Genomic DNA, 26229 nt, shown 5'->3' on the forward strand with positions numbered 1-26229 from the left:
TAGAGATGAGGAAGCTGTTATCTAAATTACTGATCGTGGCTATCACATTTCAATATTATCTTTCCAATCTCCTTGATTATATTTTGTTTTAGAAGAGCAGGAAGACGGAAGAGACTCAGACACATGTCTTCTCAAATGACCTAGCACATTACTGAATTCCACAGGGCTGCATTTTTAGAGGTATTGTTATTCAAGAGCGGCCTATTTAGTAACACAGAAACTAAATAGGCATTATTGACTTACTTCATTTAATAGCAAAGAGGACAACTAAACCTCTCTATATGTTGTTGCTGAACTTGCCTGAGGTTGTGGCATTTAGTGATGGACATGAAACATCTTAACAAAGTCACAATTTGTGTACACACACACACACACACACAATGGTGCTGCCTCTGCCAAGAGAAGATGGGGGTCAAATGGAACTAAAATTTTCTAGCAATGCCTATGAAACACACTTAGCTCTTTGCTTTAAACAATTTAATTGAGCAAAATAATAGGCAGGACAACAGAGTGACCAACAGCTGGGGCTCCACCATCAGCCCTGGATTCTTCCCTACTCCATCATCTATTCACTCCATGACCTTGGATGAGTAAATGATGTGCATGAACTCCAGTTTCCACATTTGTAAATGGGGATAATAACTTTTACTTTAAATGGTTGTCATGAGGATTGAATGAGAGAGAGAATGCAGGTAAAGCACATAACACAATGCATGGTATGTAATAAATAACAAGTGTTACTGCAATAATCATAGTGATACCAATGAAGGAAACACATGAGGATGAAAGTGATGGTGACTGCAGTCTCTTGAAATGTTGGCAGCAGCTCTAGAGGACGCTTTAATCTTTTGCCAGGACAAAGCTTGTAAATAATTGCACACAGGGTAGAAATTCTAGGAATGAGGGGTTGGCCAGAATCCATGGAGTCGTAGGAGAACAGCCACAGGAGGAGCGCAGAAGCCACACAGTTACGGACTACATCCTGTGTCCTATTAGATAGGCACTATGCCCCTCCCCTGCCTGCCATACACACAAGATGCCCATGGCCATCTCAGCGGATCCCCCAGGGAGCTACCTCTCCACTGTCCTGTTTATTGCTCCAAATAAAATAAATGTGGCACTCAGCTGGCTGCCACTTTTCCAAATCAATTCCTCTGGCTTCCAGGTGACCCACAGAAAAGCAAGGTTTTCCACCAAATGAGAAGAGTCCTATATAAATTTTTAAAACTGGCAGAATATACAATATTTGGTTCAAAAGGTACAGCTGACAAGATTGCAGCAGGTGTAAGATAAGCAGAAAGAAACTCATACAGTCATTATATTTTATTGTAAGGTATAAAACGCTTCCTAAATCATCTGAAAAAAGGGTTTGGAAGACTAGATCCCCGTGTACTAAATTTCTTAAACGACTATTAAGGCCCACTCAGGATGTTAAAATAGTCATTCACAGCCACCTAACGATCCGCCACACACAGGGCAACGATCAGAGGTTGCTCATGAGAGACCCCACATTTACATTAATTAAGACACCGGATCCCAAAAGTCAGGAACACTCTCTGTGACAGGAGTGTTTTCTTACTTATTTCTAACACGAATCTAAGTCTACTAAAGACAAATAAACAGCCTTAAAAAATAGAAGATTCAAATGAATGCATCACATCTATGGTTACCTGACAATAAATAAAGCCACACAGAAAATCTTAGCTGCTCGGAGGTATGAAGGACCTCATAGATTATCAAAGCCACCTACCCACAACACGACCAACTCTTCACATCTCCAGCTTCCCTGCCAAATGGTCTGTTGGCTCATGCTTGTCAGAGCACTTGCTATCTCCTAAAATGGTACATTGTGCTCTGGGACTTAGAAAGTCCTTCCTGCTGCTAAGACATTTGCCTCAGTGTCTCTTCACTGTCAAACAGGAGGTATTTCCTCTTTCATTGGGTGTTCAAATGTTGGAAGGCAACTGTGGCATCTATGTTTATTTATCTCTTTCCCAAATTGTCATTAGCCACTTCTCAGATACCCTTCCTGGACTACGAGAGGCAGGCACAGGTTGAGTCTTTGATTATAAGAAGTCTTGAGTTGCATCTACAGAATGGAGCATCATAAGCATCGCACAAGTGACTCTTGGTGGTCACTACTTTTCTGTTTCTAAGGCTTCCAAGCTGTTCTTTTATTGAGTTAGTATGGTGAGACTAAAGTAGATGGAATGTTTGGATAGTGAGAGTCAATACTGAAGGACAGTTGGACTCAATTTATCTGAGCTCTACTTCTTAATATGCTCCTTCTTTAGCAGTTTCTCAGCATCAGGAAAGAATAAGATCTTGGAGAAAGCAGTTATGAATGTCATGGGCACTGCTCTAGAAAGCAGTGTGGTACAGGAGAAAGAAATTCTCTAATAAGGCCAGCCAGAAGTTAAATCCTACCTCTAACACTTAGTTGCAGTTGCCATTTATATTTTGGACAAATCCTTGGTTTCTACATCTGTACATGTAGATAATGGGCACATCTGAGGAGTGCTTTAAGCAAGGAGAAAACCTACTATCACAGAGCACCTAACAAACAGTGAGACTCATTTTCCCCCCTTTTTAATTGGAAACCAAATTTTAGGTGAATTTTCTTTAAAATGTTAACATTCCTAATATATCTGGGAAACTCTGATCTTCTGTAATCTGCAGAAGTTTCAAACCTCACAGGATGCCCATGATTTTACAATACTTTTCAACCCATATTCCATCCGAATTGATTTAGATACATTAGGTAACTTTACCAAATGGTCCTACTTATGAATCTAATTGCTCAGCACATTTATGCTGAATTCTAATTTATGAACAATAAATTATTTGGCTTTTTTTGTTGAGTCATATATCTGTTCTAGCTTTTTAATCTATGCAAGAGGTATCATTGTAACACAATTGGCTTTTTATTCAATGCTTCCATAAGCTGAAAATGGTTCATAAAATGACCACTCAATAATTACTACTCAAACACAGAGAAAGAATCCAGGAAGAAAAGAATAGGTAAATACAATTGTGATTTTGTTCTATTTAGCTTTCACATTTGTGAATAATGATTTCCTTCACTTGTAGGAAAAGTGTCCCTAAAACATCATTTGCTTCCCTTCCAAGTCAGAGAACACAGATATCCGCTTCCATTTGGAACACCTGACCCTAGTCCTGTCTTGTTCCTTGCTTTGCCATCCTAAACCTACTCACCAAGTTTGGTCATTTCTGTTTCTGCTAACAGAGCACTCTCTCAGAAAACTTTCTGGTAACAATAAGCAATAGTATGGACTCTATTCAGTGTAAAATAATCAAAGAAAATAACTACAGAATTTGAGAATCAAAAGAGTCAGGACAACTACTATATGACATTTAACAGGTTATCAAGGGCCAGAGAGGTTAATAAATGAAGTCGAAGTTCCACAGCTAGTCAGTAACAGAGGTAGCCTACTTAGCCAGTATAAAGGGAGCTCCAAAAAAGGCTTATTATTTACATTGTTTCTTAAAGTATGTTTCTCAGAAACTTAAATTCCAGGATGTTAATAGCTGTTGGGAATAGGGGGGACGATTCCCAAATAACACTGAAAGTCACTGAGTTAAACAAAGCCAACAGATTTTGTTGTTGTTGTTTGCTGCAGGACTTCTCAGGGCCTTTATTATTTACTGTTCTTATGTAAATCCAAAAGGAGACCATAGTCAGCAGTGCTTTCCAAACATTTTTAATCATGAAGTTTTTGTTTCGTTTTTAGAAGTACTGTACATGCAAAGCAATCCATAAAATGTATTTTGGGAAACATAAAAACTAATATATGCAACAAAAATTACTTAAGACTTTTAGGTTTCAATACATTTCATTCTCTGCTTCTATGTGTGTGAACATCCACACAAAGACAGAAACATAAACCAACAACTGGTTCAACAATATGCCATAAAAATCAAACTCACAGTCTATAATATAGAATAAGGACTTCAAAACTAGGATGGGTGTATATTGGTTCCCTACCATTTGATCTACAAAACCAGGAGAATTCAGATGCATTTAACAAGTTGAAGGTCACAGAGACTATGTTACATCACTGGGATTCTTGCCTTTAGTTCAGCTGCTTTGGAGTTGTAGTCAACAGAATAGTGATGCAGTTGAGAAAGTACAACAGATACTGTCAGTAACAAAACGAGGTTTACACAAGAAGAAAGGTCAAGATGCTTCGAGTCTGAATGTATGGAAGTGAGAAGCCATGCAAGGTCACAGGACTTAGCACAAACCTGAGAGCTGTCTTTATTCTCTGAGGCCCCCACATTACCATCTGTGTAAGAGACTCCCTGAACCAGGAAAAGGAAGATCTTTCCATCTCTGCAAGTGTACTGTAAAACCACAGGAATGAAACAGCTTGTTAGGCTCCCTGCGGAATTTGCTGTCTGTAAGCCCACAGGGCTCAGACGACCGTTGAATAACTGCGTTGGACCTTTCTCCAGGACAAACCTTGGCCCAGGCTAGGTATGTGGCAGCTCTGCAGCCAGCAGGTTTTCACAAAGTGGGAAAGACAGAACTGCTGGCTGGGGACCATTACAGACTTTCAACAAGGTGGAGGCCTCTGCAGGAGGACTGGATCAATGGATCCACTCAATATGGCGACCTCTGTCCCACTGAGGAGGGAGCTTCTTCAATGTAGGTGAAACTCAGGACATTTCCTCTGTGTAGGGAGGCATTATCTTCTCATTTTTTTTAAAGTTCATATTATTAAAAAGTAACAATGTTTTATAGGAATTTCCTCCCACAAAATTTAAGATGCCCTAACTGCAGCTGATCATTTTAATTCTTCAAATTCTTTGAAGAGCCTTTAAGGGTGGGCCAGGTAACTCTTGCCATTTCACAGACGGACTGTACAATAGCACAGCAAAATACTGGCAACATTCTAACGGTAATTAGGACAAGTATTCAAGGTAGCAATCTGTATAAAGGATGAAATGGTTTCCTTATAACCCACCTTATATCCAATATGTAAGGGAAGAGAGAGCTGAAATAATCAGTAATGTACGAAAGAAAAATATGAAGTAGGAAAGGAAGGCAACAGAGGGAATATCTTTTCTCTTCCCACATTACACACTGCCCTCCTACTGAAACATTTTAAATCCATTTTCTCTTTAAGAAATAATAGATGAAAATTGAAAACAAAGTTAAGCAGAAAGATAAATAAGAACTTATAACTCCAGCCTCCATCACTAAAATGTTGGTATATATCCTTCCAGACTTTTTAGTATACCTATATGTGCCCGAAATAGAATCATATCTATATATTGCTTTGTAATCTTACATTTTTACTTTACATTTTATGCTGAGGACATCCTTCTATGTCTATAAAAAATAATCCTGGCCACTCCATCTGTAAGAGCAGAGAAATACCAGGTAAGGAATACGGACTCTGGGGTCAAACAGGTGAGAATTCAAGTCTCATGTTGGCTGCTTTATAACTATGTGACCCTCAGAAAGCTGTTATTTTGTCTAACTCTCAAGTTTCTTATTTATGCAATAGAGATCACAATGATACCTACTTCACAGGCTACAGCTAGAATTAAAATAATGCATGTAAAGTAATTAGCAAATACCTGACATGACAGTTATGTGCTCGATGTTAAGTAGCTATCATTATTAGCAGTAGTGAATATTCTATTATATTACATTTTTGAAAAAACTCAATCTTCTATTGTTTGGCATTTAGATTATTTCTATCTTTTTAACCTTTTATTTTGAAATCATTATTGACTTACAGGTACTTGCAAAAACGGTAAAGTCCCACATACCCTATACCCAGTTTTTCCCAGTAGTTAACGTCTTACACATCTATGATACAATATAAAAATGTGGGAGTTGACATTAGTATAATCTACAGATTTTATTCAGATTTCACCAGATTTACATGCACTGATCCATTTATATGTGTGTGGGTATAAGTAAATGCAGTTTTATCACATGTCCACATTCCTGTAACCAGCACCACAATCAGGGTATGGAACTTTTCATCACCACAAGATCCCCTGTGCTACCCCTTTATAATCACACTCCCCTTTACTTCCTCCATCTCCATAATTATATCATTTCAAAATGTTTATGTAAGTGGAACCCTATGGATACGGTTTGGCTGTGTCCCCCCAGGGAATCTTATCTTGAATTGTAGCTCCCATAATTCCCATGTGTTATGGGAGGGGCTCAGTGAAAGATAATTGAATCATGGGGGCGGTTTTCCCCATACCGTTCTTGTGGTAGTAAATACGTCTCATGAGATCTGATGGTTTTATAAGGGGTTTCCCTTTTCACTGAGCTTTAATTCTCTCTTGACTGCCACCATGTAAGACAAGCTTTTTGTCATCTGCCATGATTGTGAGGCCTCCCCAGTCACATGGAACTGTGAGTCCATTAAACCTCTTTTTCTTTATAAATTACCCAGTCTCGGGTATGTCTTTATCAGCAGCATGAACATGGAGTAATACACCTATACTATGTAATGTTTTGAGATTGGCTATTTTCTCTCAGCATAATGTCCTTGAGATCCATCCAAGTTGCTATGTATATCAATAGTTTGTTCCTTGGTATTGCTGAGTAGTATTCGATTGTATGGATGTACCACAGTTTGTTTAACCATTCATCTGTTGAAAACCACTTGAGTTTGTTTCCAGTCTTTGGCCAATACAAATAAACTTGCTCTGAACATGGGTATCGATTTGTGTGTGGACATAAATTTTCATTTATCTGGAACAAATGCTCAGAAATGAGTGTTGGGTTGCATGGTAAATGCATGTTTAGTTTTATATAACACTGCCAAACTGTTTTCCAGAGTGGCTACACCATTTTACATAGCTACAAGAAATGTATGATAGATTAAATTCATATGCATTTTCACCGGCATTTGATACTATATTTTCTTTTAACTTTGGCTCTTCTAATAGGTGTGTAGTGATATCTCATCATGGCTTTAATTTGCATTTTCCTAATGGCTAATGATGTTGAATACCTATTTCTAATTTCTGATGTGACAATGCAAAATGGATACTTTGTTTGGATAAATCCTAAGTTAATTCCTACAATGAATTCTTCAAAGTGGAATTACTAGATAGGCAGATTTTTAAAACAGTGGGAAAATAATATCATATTGCCCTCCAGAAAATTACCAATTTACACTCCCATCAGCATCACATGAACTGCTCAGCTTTGAAAGTACTAACTCTCTCTCATTGTCTCCCCTACAAGGTTAAAAAGACAGTTCTTGCCAATACATTCTCCACTACCAGGGAAATAAAATAAAAATTCAGTTTCCCTAAATCTTAATAGAGCCGAAAATGAACCAACTAAGATACCCTCTCTAAGGACATCTCACATTCAGACATGCATTTAACATTTTCACCAAACACATTAGGAAGAAAGAAAACTCATTTACCTTTATGGGCAATATGACACAGGTCTTCTTGCATTTTAGAAAACTCTGATGAGGTTTCAGAGCCATCAGAATAATTTTTCTCTTCTCCAAAATCTAGTGTTGACAAATTAGGATTGGAGGAGTGTAGTCTTACTGGGCCAGAAAAAGGTTTGGGGACCTGAAGTAACACCAAAGGGAGATATGTCTTTTCAGATGCAGATTGCTTAGAATATTTACTTGATTCTAAGACTGAAATACAGTAATATAAAACATTTTATAGGTAGGTCTTTCTACTGAGTGATAACTTATTTTTAAAAATGAGAACTCAAGACAACACTTTCCACAGCAACTTGCTTCTTGTGAGCTAAAAATGGGTGAGAAATCACATATTCTTTTGGGAATGATAGAAGCATTAAAGCTTTAGGTTGAAAATGACAGCTAAAGCTGCCAGGCTTTCTCATGTATACTCAATTCCTTCCTCCTGGCAATAATCATCCATGTATCCAGGCAGTTAGTAATGGATAGGTTTAAAATGCTTTCCTTTGCACCTAGGGCTTCTACAAAACAAATGACCTTCATTTGTACATGGAACATTCTTTACTTCCCAAGTGCTTATCTTCGGTCCATAAACTGCTTTGAACCAAAGGGTATACAAGAGTGTATCAGGTGACCTAACCAGAAGCTTGAGATTTATGTTGATTCTAAAAATGTTGCAATTTAATATGCAACAGTTAAGCTGCAAATCTTGGCCTGTGGCTTAGCTGTGCACTGGGAAAGCTCCTCGCATGCATGACACAGTGAATCCTGGATGAGGGATTGGGAGTTTGGAGATAAGAGGCCAAGGAGAATCTACACCATGTCCTGTGCCCAGAGAATCATGCCTGTGGGCTTAGAGGGATGACAAATCCATGGAGCATGAGCAGAAGACATAGGTCAGAGCACACAGTAACTGCAGCCACAAAACAAGGCACAAACACAAGCAGGGAAGAGCACAGGCAGGCTCAACAGTGAAGATGGGGAAACCAAAAGCCCTAGAAATGGCAGCAGTCCCTGCAACCTCACACCCTTTTTCCCTTAGAAAATATTCTCTCCCTTGCCCACGATCCATTATGTGCATATCCTAGCACCCAAACAGTCTAAGCGATTCAATTCATCTCTCTGCAGAGGACATTGGAAAGAACAACTACAGAATATTCACTCATCTATTCTCCTAGCTGAGTCAAGGCAGCTCCCGGCACATGGCATGCAGAGCAGGGCCAATGAAGAAACCAGTCTGTCGGGGGAAGCAATGGTTACCTGCAGCGTTCCTTTAGCATCTTTGCCAATAGCTCTGGACCGCCACCTCCTTTGTGATCTTTTTTCCTTTTTGGGACTTTCAAAAGCTCCACCCTTTGTTTCAAAACAGGAAAGAGAGCACAGACAGTAAAGTCCACCAAACCGATAAGGATAAATGCTTAGCAAGGTGACTACCTCCATCCCCTTGACTTTGGCTGAAGCAACTGACCACAGCATCCCACTGTTAGTGAAAGGCTGGGAGGAGAAAGGAAAGCAGAAGAGGGCCAGAATGTCAACAGAAGAGGAGTCGGGCTCACCTGGATGGCGTTGATAGCTGGTGCCGAGTATGTCCGATGCAGGACATCCATGCTTTGCAGGAGCTGGCTCATTTCTACCAGGTAGGCATGACAGTGCGCCAGGTCTGTGGGGGAAAAGAGGATAGTGCTCACAATGCTCCACCAGCAAGGGGGATCACTGCTGTCCCCATGCCAGCTACTTTTCCTTATTTATCTGTAGTTGATTTTTTTTTTATCTGTAAGGATCGGAAATTTTACTTCCCTTTTTACAGGAAAGGCTGTAGACTCTAGTGGTTAAGGGCACAAATCTTGAGAACCAGGCTGCCTCAGTTTGAATCCACTTAATGAACTGTAACTATTGAGAAAATTGCAAAACTGCATGCCTCAGCTTCCTCATCACAAAGATGGGGATAATTATACACGTAGATCACAAGACAGTTGTGAGAATTAAATGAGTTGATGTTGCAGAGTTCTTAGAAGAGTGTTTGGCACAGAGTAAAAACTAAATAAATCAGCCAACATCATCATCATCATTAAGTTTAATCCTGTAGTAATATGCTGACGCTATCCACTTGTCAGGACCTAATGCACATTAATAAAACTAAAATGAAAGTTGTACCAGTCTCTAAGGAAAACTTTGTCAATCATGGACCTGCCTGAGGATCATAATAAGCCTATGTAGATGGACCTGAGAGGACATAAGAGGACTCTCCAACCAGATCCCAGTTGCTAACTCAGAAGATAGTCCATAATTTGCCATTCGCTGGATGCTGATGGATGTTTCTGCTAAAGAATACAGGCCCAAATGCCTTAAGCTAGAGGCTCTCACAGTTTGATATCATCGGGATCACCCGGAGACCTTGTTAAACCACAGCTCACTGGACTCCACCCCTAGTTTCTGATTCAGTACATCCGGGTTGAGCCTGAAAATGTGCATTTCTGATAAGTTCCTGGGTGGATGCTGCTGCTCCAGAGACAAGGCTCCAGGGACTGCTTTGACAAGCTGTCACTCAGTAAAGCTCAAGAGTGATGTTTATTGGAGGGGCAAAGCCTACATGGTCCCAAGGGTGATACTACCTACATTCAACAAGAGATAATGCAATTTTCAAGGCTGCCACCTGGTATCTTTCTCCAACAGTGGCTCTCAATCATGGCTACACTTTTAAATCAATTGGAGAAATCTTCTAAATTATATATGCCTAAATCCCACCCCCAGACAATTCAATCAGAGCACTCCCAATCCCACTGTGGATCTTTTCGGTTTTTAGTTCCCTAAGTCAGTCTTAGCTAATTAAGGTTGAGAATGCTGAGCTTCCTTATGGCAGGCGCCTTATCAAAATCACTTGGGGAACTTTGGAAAATTAGTGATACCCGGGCCCTAACTCAGACCAATTTAAAGAGATCATTTGAGACAGAGGACTGGGAATGGGTATTACCGCATTTTAAAAGCCCTCTGGGTGATTCTAATGTGCAGTCAGGGTAGAGAACACCTAAGTCGTGAAGATCTCCATCTGATCACCCCCTCACCTCCAGCACAATGATTCTCAATCTTGGATGTGTGTCAGACTCTGCCCTTGGAGACTGACTTAGAGGCCCATGTGGAAATCAGGCATCAGTATCAGGCATCAATACTGAAGGAACAGAAGAAGAAACCTGTCTGCATGTACAGCCAGGTGAAGATGCAAAGATCTGCAAGGAGAGTGTCTCTTGTTGATGATGGGTGCAACTTTTACAAGCAAAATATGGAAGGGAATGTGGACAAGCAAAGGGGAAGGACACAAATGCACCTGAAGTGTAAACATCAAACCAGTATCATCTAACAGCCACGACAGAAAGCAGAGGTTTCAAGTCACTCTACCTTTGGAGCATTTTTCCATGTCCTCTGAAGACTGTAACCATAATGGAACTCGTGTCTCTCCACCGCAAGAAAATGATACATTGCTTCCAGTTTGAAATAAATTCTGCTTTGATATACTGCTACGCTGTTCCACAGATGACAAAAGCACATTGTAAATGGAAACAGAGCCCAGCAGGGACACGTTAAGGTAAAGGATAACAGAGTGGGTTAGTCACTAATGGACACCATTTGCCTATAATGAGGAAGAAGCTTCTAGCTAAGTACTAAGACCTCTGACTATCACCCTGGCTTGGCCATACCATGCTATGATATGGCATGCTTGAATGGTGGACCTTATTTTCTTCTTTTATCACATATTAATAATAACACCAAAATAATAAATGTTTGGAACTATTTTGCAATCCTGCATAGCTATATGCATACCTACTGTAGTTTACAACCAGAAAAGGAAACCAAACTCAAACCAGTCAGGACAAAGCTAGTTCATTCCGAGATGCTAAATTCCTCCTCATTCTTCAGTCACTGTCCCCCCCAAATAAGAGATGCTCGTCTGGTCTTGCTTCTGACTCAGTGGGCAAACAGACTAATTAAATACCACCCCAAGCCTACCTGCTTGTCCCTGAAAACCTCTCCTTCTTCAGACTCAGCTCCCAAGATAGGACTCCGTGAAAAAAAGCCACCCCGTTCTCAGATTCATTATTGGCAAAACACTCATTACCTTCCTACTTGAAATGGAGTCAAACACCCCAGATGTAGAGTCTGTGACGGTGGACCCTGAGAAAAAGTGATTAACTTCATGTGGAAACATGGCAATTTCATTCTGACGATACATTCTGTGATGGCGAAGTTTCGATACCCACTCATCAAAGACTTCTTCTGATTTGACCTATGATGTATTCAATTGAAAAAAGGACAAGAAGAGAATCACTCACGGGAAGGAACAATTACTCATCAAATTGAGGCCACTCCCGAAATCCGCTTTTTCAGTTGGCACATAATTTCAACAGCCAGGTGCAGTGGCTGATGCCTGTAATTCCAGCAATTTGGAAGGCCAAGGAGGTAGGACCACTTGAGCCCAGGAGTTTGACACCACTCTGGGCAACATGGTGAAACCCTGTGTCTACAAAAAATACCAAAAAAATTAGCCAGACATGGTGGCACAAGCCTGTGATCTGAGCTACTCGGGAGGCTGAGGTGGGAGGATCACTTGGGCCTGGGAGGTTGAGGCTGCAGTGAACCGAGATTGAGCCACTGCACTCCAGCCTGGGTGGCAGAGGGCGACTCTGCCTCAAAAAAAATACATAAATAAGAAAGAAAAGGAATGGAGAAGTAGCCTCTCATTGACTGTTTACATTGATGTGGTCTACAGGAACAAGTTTGAGAAAGAAATGCAGAGTAAAAATGATCTTTACAAAGTATGTATTTTGGCTTTCTATGAGTGAATCCAACTGTTATTTATTTATTTACTTATTTGAGATGGAGTCTTGCCCTGTTGCCCAAGGCTGGAGTGCAATGGCCCGATCTTGGCTCACTGCAACCTCCACCTCCCAGGTTCAAGCAATTCTCCCACCTCAACCTCCCGAGTAGCTGGGATTACAGGCATGCAGCATCACGCCCAGCCAATTTTTTGTATCTTTAGTAAAGACAGGGTTTCATCATGTTGGCCAGGCTGGTCTCGAACTCCTGACCTTGTGATCTGCCTGCCTCGGCCTCCCAAAGTGCTGGGATTACAGGCGTGAACCACCGCCTATAATGCTATTTTTAAGAAACCAGAACACTGCCAATCATATTAAGCAACAAATAAATTGATATTTATATTTATCTGCCTCTTAAAGCATTTCTAAGTTCTCTAATCCCAGCTTCTCTATCCCTACTGAAAATATGAGCACCATTTTTCTTTTTAAACTCTTTTCTAATTCAGACTTTTCAGATCAATCTTTTCTGAACTGGAATGAATTAGTAAATTCTTCCTAAAATATTTAACCTTGTTCATCTCTCCAACAAAGAATACATTGCTGAGGAGTATATGTGATATGGTTTGGCTGTGTTCCGTGTCCCCACCCAAATCTCATCTTGAATTCCCACATTTTGTGGGAGGGACCTGGTCAGTGAGAGAGAACTGGATCATGGGGGCAGGTCTTTCCCATAGTGTTCTCGTGGTGGTGAGTGGGTCTCACAAGATCTGGGGGTATTATAAAGCGGGGTTTCCCTGCACAAACTCTTTCTTTTTGCCTGCCACCATCCACAGAAGATGTGACTTGCTCCTCCTTGCCTTCCGCCATGATTGTGAGACCTCCCCAGCCATGTGGAACTGTAAGTCTATTCACCTCTTTCTTTTGTAAATTGCCCAGTCTTGGGTATGTCTTTATCAGCAGTGTGAAAATGAACCAATACAATATGTTAATGAACGTGAAGGTTATTTAAAAGAACATTTCTCCCCCTCTCAGAAATAAAGCACTGTACAGCAATATTATTTTTCCAACTTTTTTTACTCTCATACTCACAAACCTTTAGCCATTCTCTCCATAAATGAGCAATTATCAATTTCTAATTTCCATGAAGAATACTGTTTGTAACTAGTAGTTTTTATTTAAAGATATTTCAAACGTTTATAAAAATATATGTGATATATATAAAAAGAATATAACAAGCACCTATATACCACAGATATTTCTTAAAAGTCAATTTTGGCCGGGCACTGTGGCTCACGCCTGTAATCCCAGCACTTTAGGAGGCTAAGGAGGGTGGATCACGAGGTCAGGAGATCGAGACCATCCTGGCCAACATGGTGAAACCCCATCTCTACTAAAAATACAAAAATTAGCTGGGTGTGGTGGTATGCGCCTGTAGTCCCAGCTACTCAGGAGTCTGAGGCAGGAGAATCGCCTGAACCTGGGCGAGAGAGGTTGCAATAAGACGAGATCGCGCCACTATACTCCAGCCTGGGTGACACAGCGAGACTTGGTCTTAAAAAAAAAAAAAAAAAAAAAGTCATTGTGTGTGTGTGTGTGTGTCAATGTATTGATATTTTCAAAGTAAAAAAATGATAGATACCCATATATTAGAACACTGAGACTTATGAAGCTGTAATTTAAGATAATCCAAAAGGATGCACAGTAGGATAACTTCCAAGATGAAAAGTTCAGGTCAAACTGTGAAAATCTTTACTAATGCCAGAGATGAGAGCTAGGATATGCAAATAAATGCCAGCAATATCACTCACTGAGGAACTGTTAGGTTGGCTCTAGTGTTGATTGTTAGAAGTACCTATAAGACTGGAAGCACCTGCAGGGGCTTTTTAATGTGTCATTTACAGGAAGAAGCAATACAAACAGACTCACACCTATTTGTCTCCCCTAAATTATGTTCTTGAAATGTATTTCATTTCCCAGATGTGGTTAAAAGGAATTTTACAGGAATCTTGTGTCATCCTTTGCTCTGATCTATTCTCAGAGGCCCTTATAAGTCAGTGCCCAAGCACTCATCTGGACTCACTTTTTCATCAGTTAAACAAGGTAGAAGAATAAGAGCACTTTATTAAATAACTGTCCAGGGTCCTGTTCCAGTCTCTCAAGTAGTTCTAGGGTCGTGGGTGAACAGCCGCTTAATCTCTCTGCTATCCAGGATCCCTTATCTATAAAATAAATGGGATCAAACAGCCCACAATTTAAAACTGCCTGACTGAGTCTATTAACTAGAACCCTCAAATAACTACACTTGTCTACGCTAAGAATCAGAGCTGATGTTCAAAAGAACGAACAAGAAACCAAACAGAACTTAAAGCAAATCACAGAGAAATATTAAACTGCGTTTATCACAATATTAGCATTCAATATATTTTAAGGTATTCTAACCCTTTAAAAATTATTAATTCATAATTACTTTTATTTTGTTAACCAGAATAGTGGGCAAATAAGAACCTATTAATTCCTGACCATGTCAAAATACAGAGCCAAGATTCATTGGAAGTACCTGAAGAAATAACCTAAACTATTCTAGTGGAGACCGATCACTGAAACAGAATAAAGGATAGTATTCTTTCTTAAATTTCTTTTTTCTCTTAAGATATAGGCTTTTCCCTCCCATACTTCACACCAGTCATTTGCAGCCAGGGGTGGTTTTATCCTCTAGGGAACACCTGGCAATGTCTGGAGATATTCTTGGTTGTCATAACTGGAGAAGGATGCTATTGGCATCTAGAGAGAGGGCAGGGGGCAGGGACATTGCTCAACATCCTGCTATACAAAGTCAGCCTCCCACAACAAAGCATTATCCAGCTCACAATGTCAATGGTGCTGAGGCTGAAAAACCTTGCTTTACACAATTAGCTACACCCAGAGATACAGTTAGGCTAGGAAATAGTGAAGATTTGACTGTCTTGCCCATTCAACCAACCACAGGTATGTGGTCCACATGGCTCAGTCACCACACGCATGCCATAGAGAGGACAGGGACACACTGAGACAAGGAGCTCATGATCTCATGCTTTCATTTTCCTAATCCTGGGGCCCCATTCCCAATATCTCAAGTAATTTTCCCAAGTAAGAAAACAGTCTTAGTATTTTCTCAATTAATTTCTAACATTCGGGTACCATCCAACAAGCACATACAATAACTACACTTCCTGAGTTTACACTGGGCCAGGCACTAGGCCAAGTTTTCTACATGCAGCCCGACAAGATGAGTGTTATAATAATTTTCATTTTGTTTTAGGTGAAAAAACTGAGACTTTCAGGGATAAGTAATTTGCCAAAGTTCAATGGCTAGTGAGTAGCCACATCAAGATCTGAACCAGATCTAGATCTCACGCTTCATGTTTTGACTATCTCTACCACCTGCAGGAGAGACAGCACAAGAGGGTAAGCAGCTTTGAAGTACTATTTGGGAATCCACGCTTTAGGGGAAAAATTCCTGACATTTCACTACAATATTAGAATTTTGGTGGGATTCCTATAAAATTAGCCAAAGTGATAAAACAGGGCTCCACGGCCTAAATGTTATATATATTTCAGGAACACATGTTAACCTATAGTAAATGGTTCTTCACTAAAGATGTTACTGCCTGAGTGGAGATGGTTTGCAAACAACATTTTTCATTGTTGACTGTTGTCACAATCACTGGGGGCAGGCTGGTATCTAGGGGATGAGGTGACCAGGAGGCTAAACCTTCAAGCAGTGCTGACAGTCCTGCACAATGACATCCCATTCAAACACCAACACTGTCCATGAGAAACACTTTGGTAACGAAGGTCTTCTACATGTTGGCTGAATACCCAAAAGGCATCACCAACAGTATAATAACTGACAATCCTTCCCCAACATAAGTCAACTCTGCACAGTGGGAAGCAGCCTCACCTTCAGATGGTAGATGTGCTCCTCGGTGTCAAGGTCTATGCATTTTGATGACTTCTTTACAGACATCACTGAGAGCCCCACGTCAATGCAGCCATGCAGCTTCTCTCTCTCTATCTGCAGAGGCACCAAGAGGGTCACTTGGGAACCATGGTGTTAAAAGCAGTAGTCACAACCCTGACACACCCTTCCACACCCACTGACAGTAAAATCACAACCACTGTGACTCCTCAAGCACTTAGCGTGAGCCAGTGCTGAGTTATGTGCTGGACATGCACTGTCTTCCTGAATCTCTGAGGTAGGAAGTACTCTCCCCATTTTACAGATGAAGAAACTGGGGTACAGAGGGGTTAAGTAACAAGCAGTTTACACAGTCAGGATGTGAGGAAGCAAAAGAGTAAACACTGTGGGTTGACTCCCATAGCAGTGAATTCACCTGTCAACTGCCCTGCCTCCTGCTGAATTAGTTTCTGGTGTCTACATTCATTTAGAAGTGATGTATTAATAAAAGAAGTGAGAGCAGGAAGCTGAGAGGACAGGAGAGGAAGAAGGGAGAAGAGCAGGACTCCTTCAAGGGGCAGAACAAATGGTCATTCAGAGCCCTCACACACCAACTGCCTGGGATTAATTTGAAAAGGAACTTCTTCACCCAGGGCCTTCTCCCCAAACGCCTTGGTCACAGTACAAGAAAGAGGGACGCCCTATGTTTTGTTCCTGTTATCTAGCTGCGAGGATGTATTCTCCCACCCGGGGAACTCCTTAGCACAACCTTAAGACCAGAACAGACCTTTGCATGCCCTGAGAGTGTTGGGGGAGCCCCTGCACCTGGACCTGGTGGAGGAACTGAGCCTGCCTGGAACCCAGAGCTCAGACAGAAGTGACTCCCCTCTATGATTTCCAGTTCTGAGAAGAGCTATCCTCAACTATACGCACTCTCATCTCTGAGCTGATGGTTACCCCTTTAGGATTCTCCAATACCACACTGGGCCCACGAAAAGACTTACATCGGTTTGGCTCTTGGCATATTTCAAGATTCCTTTGTCCAGATAGAAGAATCTCTGTGGGGAAGAAAGTATTATTAATTAAGACATTCAATTTAGGTGCCCTTTTCTTGGTCTCAAATTACAACTAGAAATTAAATATGAGTGCCTAAGAACCAGGTGCTGAGTGGGGCAGTGTGAATGCAAATAAAGGGGAGGCCAAGAACAACCTTACCTTGTGCCAGCCTTTTAAGGGCCATTTCCTCTTTTTTAGCAAAAATCCTTTCTGAACTGGTGGCTCCTGGGTGTAATTCATCTCCCCCCTCAGTCCTTCCACCACTTCCCAGCTGTCCTGTTCCAACAAAAGAGTTGATGTTAAATGTCTACCTTTTTGAAAAATAATAATGGTAAAAAGTACTGCATCCTATCAGTAAATTTATTCTAGATGGGGAGGCTGGCTGGGTTTGTTGGGGAGAAGAAATCCAAATTTAATTTCCATACAGTCCCTGGGCTTCATAGATTTAATTCTATAATTTAGTGGCATCGAATTTCAGTTTTTTTAAATCTCTTTTTTGAGAAGAGAACGTTTCTTTCGGTGTTTGAACCTTAATAGGCACAGTTAAATGTAAAGATTTTCCTGTAAGTTCTATTTTTGTTCACTTTGACATTACCATGCAATTACTGTTTGCTCAGCACTAGACTTTGGTCTGAATTTTAACCAAAAGAGAGTGTGTGTGTGTGGTGTGTTGTTGGGGGAAGGAAGTTGGTTTAAGAATTGGCTGAAAAGTATGAGACAATGCACATCAGTAAATATGACAACTTGGTTGAAATAATTATTTTGTTGAAAATCAGCATCCACAAATTCTAGGTATTTAAATGTACTGGAAATCTAGATGCATTAAAAGTATATTTTTGCAACAAGAACTTTCACTCTTTTTTCCCAGAAATTTGTTTTTTCCATCTTTTTTTGTTTCAAAAACTTTTCTTTCTTTGGCCAATTATTACAAACAGTTTTTACAACTAATCTTCCACTATTGGCTATTTAGGTTATTTCAACTAATTGAAAAAGAATTTTAAAAGAAATAAAAAAGAAAAACACTAAAAGTTCTGAAAATTTACTTTTAAATACTTAAAAATGAATACATCATTGCTATTCACCTGAAGATAAACCAAAAGTGGCAATAGTTCAGTGACTGGGAGAGTTTATTTTTATTATTTTTTTTAAATTTTTTATTGGGATATAATTTACATGAAATGCACGAATCTTAAAGAGTATGCCTTGATAAATTTATACATTTATACCTATACTTAGTAACTGCCAGCCAGATCCAACAGAAAATATTTCCAACACAGAGTAATTAAGTTTTGACAAGCATGACACTTCAGCCAAGATTTCACCTGGACTAACTTGCTCTGAGTCAAATCTCCAGCCCACAAGCAGGTGCTACAGACAGAAGCCAAGGGCACTGGGAGATGGACAGTGAGTCTGAACCAGCACCAGGGAGCAGGAGGCAGTTAGATTCAAGTCCTGGGACACAAGTGGTCTAATAGGGAGGGCACAGAAACCACACAGGGTCCTGAGTGGCTCTGGCTCAGTTTCTGTGTTGTCTTCAAGTTCTATACATGGGACCCACCTGGTAATGAGAACCCTTTCCTACGTTAGCAACGGAACTCTTTACATCACGATCGTGACGGGTCTGTCTTCTATCTGATGGCACTTTACTGTGAATCCAATTAAAGGTACATTCCAGAGTTTTAAAATATCACAGTGGTATTCCCAAGATCTGGAGTTGTGAAAGAGACTTCTTCAATGGAAAAAAGCAAAGCTTCGAAAAAAGATTCAGCTTTTAAATTAGATGATTTTTTTTTTAAGGAAGGTAGCAATGTTGAATGAGATTTCTTCATAGCAATTATTACCACTTATTCCAAGTCACTTAATTACACTCAGACAATAAATGCATACAAATAAGTGATGGGAAGTCCGATTTCCTATTACTTAAAAGCACCAAAAAAAATCTTACTTGAATTTATTTTAGCTCAGAAAGCCATTCCTCAAAATTTAACACACTTTACCTATCTAAATGTTAATGAACCTTTAAGGTTGTCAAGTTAAAACTTCCACCTCAAATTTCACCCCCTCCAGTGGAAAATACCATTTAATCCCTAGAGACTCCATAAGGACCCCATCTTACTTTTCCGGAGGTTCACCACTTACTTATGATAATATGTACATGAGGTTTTATCATCCCTGCTGGACAGTAGGCTCCTTGAGGGCATAAAGGGTCCAGAGTATTTCTGATTTCCCCACAATGCCTAACCTGCTGTCCTGTGAATAGTATGCATCTGATTGGCAAATGAATAAACTTAGTCTTGGAATAAGTCTGCAAACAGATTTATCTTCTTGGAATGTCATAAATTAGTATGCGTTTGAAGTATGCCCAGTATCTTTGAGCCGAATGACTATTTACAAATGAGATACAATGCATCCACATTTGTTAAAGAAGGGGGTGTGCGTGTTGTTGTCATTGTTAAATAAAAATCCAAGACTTAAAATCCTCTGGAAGTACTCTAAGTGGATCAAGTCCTTTTGATTTGTTTATTTTAAGACTCTCAGGCAGAAGCAACCTGCAGAGCACTAATACTAAACAATCATGCACATCTGCTAAAAACATTCGATTGTGCACAATGCAAATACCAAGAGGAATCAGACGTTATGGCATCCTTTACAAAACTGAAAAAAAGAGGAGATAAGATCATACCTGTAAGTTTAAAGGAAAACAAGAATTAAATCTGAGAACTATTTCAAAAATTCCTGTTAGAACTGGATTGTTCCTCCTCCTGAGACAGAGTGCATTCCTATCAGTGAGCCACCAAGGAGGGCAGGGAATTAAAGCACATCTGTTGGCCCTTAACATAAATAAACAAACAAAAATAGGAGTTGATTTTTTTTCCTACAAAATATTGTGTTTTCTTCATTTTCTCTTCCACCTAGGGTCAGAACTTGAAACTGTTACCAGGTTGGAAAAGCCAGATTTGAAATATTTAAGAAAGTGAAGACTCTCCTTGGCTAAAAAAGCAATGCAACCAACTCCTTTTCTGGACTCGACATCCAAATCTGACCCCTGCCCCACCGCCAACTCCCCTGTCACCATCCATGAGTCATGAGGCCAACATCTAGCCTGGTGGTCCTCAGTGAGGCTGCGAGCGCTCCCTCCGGGCCACTGTGGAATCCTGGAATCACTTTTGGTTGTGACAATAATAAGGAGATGCCTCTGGTATGGAATGGCTGGGAGCCAGGAATGTTAGATGTCCCACAATGCCTTGGTCTTGCACAATGAAAACGCTGTCCCACACCCCAAAGACTTCCCAAAGTGCCATTAGCCATTTCTGTAGGTGAAATGTACTTAAAATCACTTGAGCATGGAACCGAACTCTGTTTCACATATACATCAAAGTATTTTCGCATGGTTTTTATGCACTCTTGGGATGTAAGTGCTGAGTAACTGAGGGAAGACTGTATTTTGTTCTTGTTGGAACATTACCAAGTGTCTCCCACTATTTTAGAGAACGACGTTGCTGAAGGCCATGCTATTTGAGCTATTAATACAGCGTACCTGTATCCTCTCCATTTGCAGTGGTCCCTTTCTATGTATAGGTATATCTGATCACTTCATTATGTCTTCTGGTGTGGTCATGCCTGGGCTTTTACATATTGAAATGTATGTTTTAACATTAACCACATTCGTTGAATTTTCCTTTATATTACAGTAAAGCATGATGCTGACATTTTCAAAATTATGTATTCAAGTAGGTTACATTAATAACGAATTTCAGCTGGACATAGTGGCACATGCCTGTAATCCCAGGACTTTGGGAGGCTGAAGCAGGACGAACGCTTGAGCCCAGGAGTGTAAGGCGACAGAGAGCTATGAGCACACCACTGCACTCCAGCCCGGGTGAAAGAGTGAGACCCTGTCTCTTAAAAAAAGTGTGTGTGTGTGTGTGTGTGTGTGTGTGTGTGTGTGTATATGTAATTTTTAATACATAAAAATTATATACATTATATATATTTACATATATAAATTATACACACACACACACACAAATTTATAGGAGAGTAAAGCAATCATTAAAATACTGGTCTTAGAGGACATTGGTTACGTGGATGACAGGGTAAGAACCACTAATGAACTTGGTGCAAATTCTGTGTGCCGCTGTAAGAAAGAATACTAGGCCAGGACACAGCATATGTGAAATCACTTTGAAAATTGTAAAAGCTTTAATATTTTCTTGTAAGTAAGTCCTGTTGGTTCCATCTTCAAAATGTGTATTTTCTACTTCCTTCCTCTCGATTCCCCAGCCACCATCCTAACCTCGGCTCTCATCCATTCCATTAATTCCTCACTTGTACTAAAGTCAACAACCACTTCTGGGGGCCTCGTTGTGTCCTGTCCTTCATGCAATATAAAAATGAGTATGACAAAATGGTTGTCTTTATTTCCACTTTGGCGATTTACTTATATTTTGGCCTCCCAGAATCTTCTCTTGATCTTTACCAACCAAACGAACTCTTCAGGATTTTAGTTTGGTTTCTATCTCCTTCCATGAAATTCCTAAATTATCCAAACCACATCAGTCACATATTCCTGTAAATCACATTATTATTACTGTCCATTACCAAATAATTTAGCAATTAATTAACTTGTAAGGTTTTTTTTTCTTCCCTTTCATTTTTATCTCCAGTGCTTTCATCTTTTCTTCCCACACTATCGCAGTGACCATCTTTTCAACCTGCTTAGAATCCTAGTAAAGTACTAAGTATATATTTAGTAGGAACTAAAATATTTCTCCTGGTTTATTCATTGTTGGGGTCTCAAACTGAGAAAATAAGTTATCAAACCAAGTAAATGGCACTGAGTAGCTGGCTTACAAAGAAATATTAAGCTGTATCCACAATTCTGCACAGCATGCCATTTAAATATACAGTGGGGTCGGCTGAAATAATACATAAACATAACAATATAAGCAATAATAATATAAAATAATTGGAGAACACTTTCTAGCTCCATGAAAGTAGGAACCTTTTCTGTCTTGTTCACTACTTAAAATAGTGCATAATAGATATTAATAAATAAGCTGAAAGAATAGAGCACTTACAATAGCTAACACTTATTAAGCATCTTCTATATTTCAGATAATGTGCTAAACACCATACTTACATGATCATGTTTAATTCCTGCACAACCTTTGAGAATGGATTTATTATTCTTTATTTTTTTGCATGTGGAAACTGAGGGAGAGAGAATTAGATAACTTCCCTGATGTTATAAAACCAAGTGATGAAGCCACCTGACTGCAGAACTTACATTTTTAATCATTCTGTCACGTATTATAGCATACTGCATTTTTACTGTAGTTTAAGTATGAAAATTCTGATGAAGAAAAAGGAGTAAATCCCATTGGGTAGAAGAACAGTGGAGGGTCGAGACCTTGAGACAATTGGAAGGAGTTAAGAAACAGTGCAGTATGGATGGAGGCAAGTTAGGTCTTCAACCCTGCTCAGAGCTACCATTTTCCCTATCCTGTAGTCCCACCAAACAGTGAAGGGAAATTAGCCTGTACATTTTAAGGCTGCTGAGTCTTTGCCATTCATTTTTTTCATATCTGGAAAGCCTGCCCCATCTACCTCTTAGCCTGGTAAATTCTCATTTAGGCCCAAACCTCCTCCCTGGATGACAGTCACCTTGCACTATCAGCCTCCCTAGCTAGAACATGGGTTCAGTGAGGACAGGGACTGTGTCTTATTTATTACAATACTACTACCTGGGAAATAGGGGCCGAAATAAATATTTACTGAATGAGTCTGCAAAGCAAGGGGGGTATCAAAAGAATCCCTGAGAACCTTCAGGACATGGGACTTTAATAATGTGTGCTGGATTAGAGTGAGTTGGCACTCAGGACAGAAAACAAGAGGGATGTTGATTTCTTTTGGCTAAAGGAACCAGGACTTAGGAGTGTCTCCTGGTGAAAGAGTAGGGCACGCATCTTGAGCTGCATATCCTGAGACACAGTACAGGGTAGACTTGGGCCCTTGGGGAAATCAAGGCCCTGCTGACTTAGCCCAACACGGCTGCACTGATGTCTCGTCCTGTGGGGTGTCAAGCTTAAAGGTCACCATGAAGACCAGATGGAGAGAGAAACTTGGGAGGGGTTGGGGGATGTGGCCTCTTAAGGTTTTTGCTTGAGTTTCACTGAAGGCAGTCTGGCGCTGTCATCTGGCACTAAATTTAGTCTGTTTTACTGAATGTCTGAAAAGTGCCAAAGATAGAAAGCTGCTTTGTGATTGCAAAGGCAGCTAAGCGTTTATTCATGCTCATGTGCTGGCCAAGTTAATTTCCATATTGCTGAGTGCACGAATTGAAAGCACTTCCCTCCAGCACAGCTGTTTCCACAGGCACCTTTCAAATGCTGAATCCTCAGTCACTACCCTTGCAGTGATGTCAGAAATAGAAAACAATTTAAACTTTTATTCTTCTTGCAGCTGAAGAGTGTTGGATAAGAAAGTTTTGTGGTTGCCTCTCTCAGGCATGGTTGGAAAATGGGTGTCCTGATTACTTGTTTAATCTGTTTATCAGTTTTTTAAAAATCACAAGGTAATACCCAGCCTTAAATCATATAATTTAATCTGTCTTTAATGATTTTAAAGGCATTCAGAATCTTCTACAGCCTATTAAGAAAGGCTAACGATCATCAGTATTACCTTTTATGATTGTTTTATGAACACTGACAATACTTGTCAATAGATTTTCAATTAATAGAATGACAGCTTTAACTGATGCTAGACCAAAACTGTACTCACATTTCAATCACTGACAGCTGAAGTTGTTGTTTCTTGTTAGATGTTTCTCAGCTATGGTTGTTTGTTTATTTGTTTAGCACCAGCAGGTCTGATAGCAATGGCAATTTTTAAGAAAAGAAAAAATTAGTTGGGAGAAAGGTAGTGTATGAGCTCTCACTCAGTGCTTCTCAAACTGTAATTTGCATGTCAATCACTTGGAGATCTTGTTTAAAATGCAGATTTAAATTCAGTAGGTCTGGGGGAGGCCTGATATTCTGCACTTGCACAGTTGAGGCTATCACTGCTGCTGGACCATAAGCCCAACTTGAGTAGCCACATTCCAGGACACCAGGCTGTCTCGAAGAATTGGGATTTGACTTGATAGACTCTGAGGGCAAAACCAGGACTAATGGGTGGGAACTACAAAGCCCTGGATTCCAGCTCTGCCTAAAAGGATGGGTTGTCTTACTATCTAATGAGTGCTATGAAAAATAAAAAAAACGCCATGGCTGCTCTATGAAAGTCTCTGGAGTGTTCCGTCAGAGGCTGTGGCCACTTGGCAGAGGCACCGCAGAGAAGGTTCCAAGACTGGCAGGGAGTTTAGAACAAGTGAGCTATGAGATCCTTTCTAAATCTTCTATCATAAACTCATGTCGGACTAAACAGCAGCATTTGCGTTAGCCCTATAACCTCGGGTACAATTCCTGACTTTGGGATCTAAGTGAGAAGATTAAAGAAAGCAGGAGACAGAGCAATGAAGCTCCCACTTGGGTTCTGACGGCTACATGGGAGTAGCAGTCACTACCCGCCACTGTCACCGTCCCTTCTTTCCCTTCACACAGAGATGTAGCTCTCCAATCTCATGCCAGGGCTAGGGAAATGAATATCCAGATGATTCAGGCCCCAGAATGTTTCGAGTCTTATAACCTGGCTAGCCACAGACCAAAAACACTGGTGCCTTCATTACTTGGATAATGGGAGAATATTCACACAGTCTTTGTGGTGAACCCTTGAGAAAGCGAAGGAAAAGCAGTCCTTGCCAGCAGCTGATACTGACAACAGGGAGACAAAACCCTGTGGGCTGCCAGTTCTGTCAGTGGCTCCACCTGAGGTCATTCCCATCCTGAGTTTCCAAAGAGAAAAACGCGTTCCAACTGTATTGACCACAGATGGATTTATAGTTAAAACAGCATTAACAAAAACACTTCAGTGCACACATGACTTTTTCACTCACTCAGCATTTATGGCTACAATTACTTTGGCATGTTTTTAGGCCCCTCAGATATATTTGGAAATCATTAATATTTGTTAAATATTCCCCTAATTGTATCAAGCCCCTTAAAGCTACAAACAGCATCTTCTATGCATTTTTCTCTCCTCCTAATGCTCTGTTCGGTAAGCAGGGTCTCTTGGACTATTAAAGATGAAAACACCCAGCCCATAAATGTCATTCCTCTCTGGCCATGCAGCCCACTGCGGTGGTGATGGGGTTTTTATAGTTGCTATTGTGGTAGTGATTATAGTTATAAAAGTGACAACTACTATTTTCTTAATATGATGTACCTTGTGGTGATTCTGTAATGAAACTATTATTATCCTCATTTCACAGACGAGAAAATTGAAACTCCAAATTAGTTTGTGCAAGATCACAAACTATTAAGAGGCAGAACCCATTTGCAGACTGAGTCTGGAGATCCCACGCAGAACCTCGCAGCTGAGTGTCCACTTTGGACAGGATCACCTAGAAGCACACTAGCACTTAGCTGAGTCCATCCAGGGCCACCTACTGACCCTCCCCTACCACTCCTGCCTCTCACTCCCACTACTCTCTCCCCTAGCGGAACGAGTCTGTCTTTTGCTCCAGGGGCATGTTTCTGCCCTCCATATGCTTGCGGCTTAGTCAATAAAGACAAGATAGCTCTGTCCACCCAAGTGACTCAAGGGTCTCTTCTGGGCTTTTCTCTTCCCTTCAAAGTATACCATGATGATTGGCTTTCCTGTACCATCATGGAATATTTAAGTCTCAGCGTGTGACAAAGAATGAGGAAGTCATTTACCCAGCTCTTTCATTTAGAGATGAGAAATCTACGCTGAGTGATTTGTTTGGGGCCACAAAAATGAGTGAGGGGCTTCTGAGGACCAGGACCCAGGTCTTCTGACTCCAACTCATGAGCACATACCATGTGTGGAGGGGAGAAAAACTCCAAAGCAGGCTTCT

The 26229-nt window shown here is 40.4% G+C and overlaps 1 protein-coding gene and 1 long non-coding RNA gene across 10 annotated transcripts in view; one reads left to right on the forward strand and one right to left on the reverse strand.

The window, feature by feature from the left end:
* The window catches only part of LOC105475709 (oxysterol binding protein like 3), a 185908-nt gene that overhangs the window by 59566 nt on the left and 100113 nt on the right, over positions 1–26229 (reverse strand). For 6 of the 9 annotated variants that reach the window (XM_011731195.3, XM_011731191.2, XM_011731192.3 and 3 more), the window contains 8 exons: positions 17409–17525; positions 17198–17251; positions 16197–16310; positions 11560–11727; positions 10842–10965; positions 9005–9108; positions 8709–8801; positions 7434–7590 (listed from right to left, as the gene is read on the reverse strand). In XM_011731195.3, the coding sequence (XP_011729497.2) occupies positions 7434–7590; positions 8709–8801; positions 9005–9108; positions 10842–10965; positions 11560–11727; positions 16197–16310; positions 17198–17251; positions 17409–17525 (931 nt within the window). Of the gene's footprint in view, positions 1–7433; positions 7591–8708; positions 8802–9004; positions 9109–10841; positions 10966–11559; positions 11728–16196; positions 16311–17197; positions 17252–17408; positions 17526–18807; positions 19129–26229 lie in introns of those variants that run through there. The other 3 variants (XM_011731196.2, XM_011731201.2, XM_011731200.3) reach the window with 2 other exon arrangements.
* LOC112425531 (uncharacterized) lies at positions 15193–20296 on the forward strand. The gene is made up of 3 exons (XR_003016639.2): positions 15193–15241; positions 15555–15700; positions 20166–20296. It is a non-coding gene; the product is annotated as an uncharacterized lncRNA (long non-coding RNA).

The sequence above is a fragment of the Macaca nemestrina genome, chromosome 4 (genome assembly GCF_043159975.1).
Source record: "Macaca nemestrina isolate mMacNem1 chromosome 4, mMacNem.hap1, whole genome shotgun sequence".
Lineage (NCBI taxonomy): Eukaryota > Metazoa > Chordata > Mammalia > Primates > Cercopithecidae > Macaca > Macaca nemestrina.